The 3,045-nt window shown below is 62.5% G+C and overlaps 1 protein-coding gene across 1 annotated transcript; it reads left to right on the forward strand.

Moving 5' to 3' along the window:
- Positions 1–9: 9 nt before the first annotated feature.
- EMIHUDRAFT_438795 (hypothetical protein) lies at positions 10–711 on the forward strand. The gene has a single exon (XM_005758554.1). The coding sequence runs from the start codon at positions 34–36 to the stop codon at positions 379–381; it is 348 nt and encodes a 115-aa protein (XP_005758611.1). The 5' UTR covers positions 10–33; the 3' UTR covers positions 382–711.
- The last annotated feature ends 2,334 nt before the right edge of the window (positions 712–3,045 follow it).

A 3,045-nucleotide genomic window follows, 5' to 3' on the forward strand; every position in this document is an offset into this window, starting at 1 on the left:
CCGCAGGTGACGCCCAAGTCGCCCTCCTTCTTCATGCGGCAGGTCATCACCTCGGTCAACTTCCGCACCTCGAACGGCATCCGCAAGGACGGGACCGCACGCCCCGTCCACGGCATCACCGCGGACGCCAACGACTTCATGCACGGCTGGCTCAACTACCAGATTGAGCACCACCTCTGGCCGCAGCTGTCGATGCTCTCGTACCAAAAGGCGGCGCCCCAGCTGCGCGCCATCTGCGAGAAGCACGGCGTGCCGTACGTGCAGCACTCCGTCTTCCGCCGCCTCAAGAAGACGGCGGACGTGATGGTCGGCGCCGCCTCGATGCGCCAGTTTGCGCCCGAGTGGGAGGCGGAGGAGGACAAGTTCGAGTGGAAGGCGTAGCGGAGAGGGCGCGCGCCGTAGCCCCGCCAGCACAGCCCGAGACGAGGCTGGGTGGTCGAGGGTGGTGGAGGGCCGCTCGACGGCGGCGGACGAACTGTGGCGGACGTCTGGACGCGCTGCTCGTGGCGGGGGCGGCATGGGGGACGGTGTGGATGGCGCGCGAGACGGCTCGTTCCACTCCTGTCTGTGGTGGTCCCCCATTGTACCCGCATGTCCCATGGTCATGCGCGACACACAGATATCACTTTATCACGGTCCACGCTCACACAATGCGCTGCGCAAAATGTTAAATGTATGTGTGTTTGTTCCTCTCTCGAAAGCGGTCTAAATAAAAAAGAGCGCTGCACACCCCGCCTGCTTGAGGTGCGCTCTTCGTCAATGCTCGTAGAAAAAACTCTGACATTTTACGAACTCCTTGGCGACGTGCGCGTCGCGTCGCCAAGGCTCTGCGACCTCGGTCGTACAATCAGCGACCTCGGTCGTACAATCGGCCGGCTGCGCGGGTTTTCGGCGAGTTTCCCGCGCACCGGCCACGAACTCGACTCGCACAGCAAAAAAATCCGGACCACGAAGCGCCGCCCGCGCGCCCATTGACCCCCCAATCAGCCCTCTTGCTGTCCCTCAATCGCCACCCGCCAGATGTACTTCCCTCGCCCACCCAATACTCTCACCCTCCTGACCCGGACAGTCCAGGTACAGGAAAAGCGGGGAGCGGGGCCCGATCCAAGGAGCACCCCGTCGGCCCGGGAGGGCTGTGAATTTCGGCGCGAGCGGAAGGCTGCCTGCAGACGCTCAGCCCCCGGCTGAGCTGCCGAATCCTCCCGGCTAATCCCCTGACCTGCCGCCTGAAACGGGACAACATTACACCACCTCACACACACTCCCCCCTCAGGGCTAAGCAGTGCGCAAGTCCACCCGAACTCTAGGCGAGGCATCGACCGCTCCTTTGGAATAGTGCCGTCAGTGGCTGCACTAGACGCCCATTAGATGGCGCGCGGCGCGGGCGGATGACTAGGGGAGAGAATGCGGAGAGACTAGCTCGCAGGTAGATGTGCTCAGCCAAGGGTAAGGGATGAGGGGAATGTGTCAGTGTGAGGGGTGCACCAACCGCAGAGCGTCGTGTTTTGCCTTTGAAAACTGAACAGTTTTTTTTTCGTCAATGCTCGTAAACTGTACGCGTCTGTGTGATCTCTGTGTGCTTGTGTCTGTGTGCACTGTGTGCTTTCTGTGGGTAGCTCCCCCCCCTGAGCCTGTCCTTGTGTCCTTCCCCACATATCTGCTCCTTCCCCGCGCTCGTTCTCATCATACACATACTGTTGCACTGTTGCACTGAATTGGGGTCGGTTCCGCATGCTTGGTACCGCGACGGGAGTCGGGACCCCCTGAATCCTTTACATAACGAAAAGCCATGGTGTTATGATGCTGCACGGGCGTCGGCCAGCTCATGCTGCCTGGCGGCGCCCACGCATCGGCTACCGGCGCTGTCCCCGCCGACGAAGCGTCTGTAGGCACGGTCGAGGCTGAGGCTGTATATCCCCGTGCCACTGGTGCGGTCTGCGCGCCTCCTGGCCGCCGCGCGCCCCCTCATGTTTCGCCTCCAAAGGGCGGCGCCAACCGCAGTGCCAACTCCGACCAAGCCCAAGGAAACCCCGACGACGGGAGCACTCGCTGCGCGATCTGCTGCGTCGCCGCGTCTTACAGATCCCTCGAAAAGCGCCCCCAAAGAGGAGACTGCCCTTGCTGGCTGCAAGGTTGTCGCTGAACTTGGTTGCGGATCAAACGGCGGTGGTCTTGGCGAAGGCGGCAGCGGTGGTGGCGTCGGTGGTTCTGGCGGCGCGGGTGGTTGTGGCACGCAGTAGGAGCAGCCAAAGCAGTCGTCATGACTGCAGTGGCGGACAGTGTATTGAGGGTCACACCATGATGAGCACGGCTCGGAGAGGTCTGTGCAGAATGGGCAAGCGCTGCACGCGGCGTGTCGGCAGTGGCTGGACTCGTACACCGCAGTGCACCACCCTTCGCAGCGGCTCTCCGGCGGAAAGGGCGGGTGCGGCGGCGCTGGAGGACGGCGAGGGTGTGGAGGGGTTGGCGGCGGCAAAGGCGGCGGCGGCGGCTCAAACGGAGGCGGCTGCGGCCGAGGCGCAGAGGGTGGAGACGGAGGGGCGAACGGAGGCGGCCGAGGCAGCGGCGCCGTGGGTGGAGACGGAGGCGCGAACGGAGGCGGCTGCGGGAGCATGCCTCCAGTGTTACGCCGCGATGGCGGCCGCGCGTGCGAGTGCCCGCCGGCAACTTGACAAAAGTGTTGGTTGTCACAAAAGTGTGATTCAAGAAAAACAGTTGATGGTGTAGCTGTGTTAAGAAAGAATCACACTCCTCTCCTTAAAATCCCTGTGTGGTGGCGGCGTGCCGTCCTCCCATCCCTCCCTTGGGTTGTCTGTTTTCTTTCTTTCTTTCTAAGAAAGAAAAAAGACGAGGGTGGGACGACCGCGAGGTGGCATGAAGGTTGCAGCGAGAATCGGCGAGAGGCTGCGAAGAGAGATAGGAAGAGGCAGACTCCCTAGGGTGGGCGACGGATAGCGCACCACACACCTCTCCTTAAAATCCCTGTGGGGTGGCGGCGTGCCGTCCTCCCATCCCTCCCTGGGTGTCTGTTTCTTCTTCTTAAAA

The sequence above is a fragment of the Emiliania huxleyi genome (assembly GCF_000372725.1).
Source record: "Emiliania huxleyi CCMP1516 unplaced genomic scaffold EMIHUscaffold_86, whole genome shotgun sequence".
Classification (NCBI taxonomy): domain Eukaryota; phylum Haptophyta; order Isochrysidales; family Noelaerhabdaceae; genus Emiliania; species Emiliania huxleyi.

Bases quoted from the DNA above. Each gene is read 5' to 3' on its own strand.
- EMIHUDRAFT_438795 (XM_005758554.1), top strand. From the start codon at position 34: ATGCGGCAGGTCATCACCTCGGTCAACTTCCGCACCTCGAACGGCATC.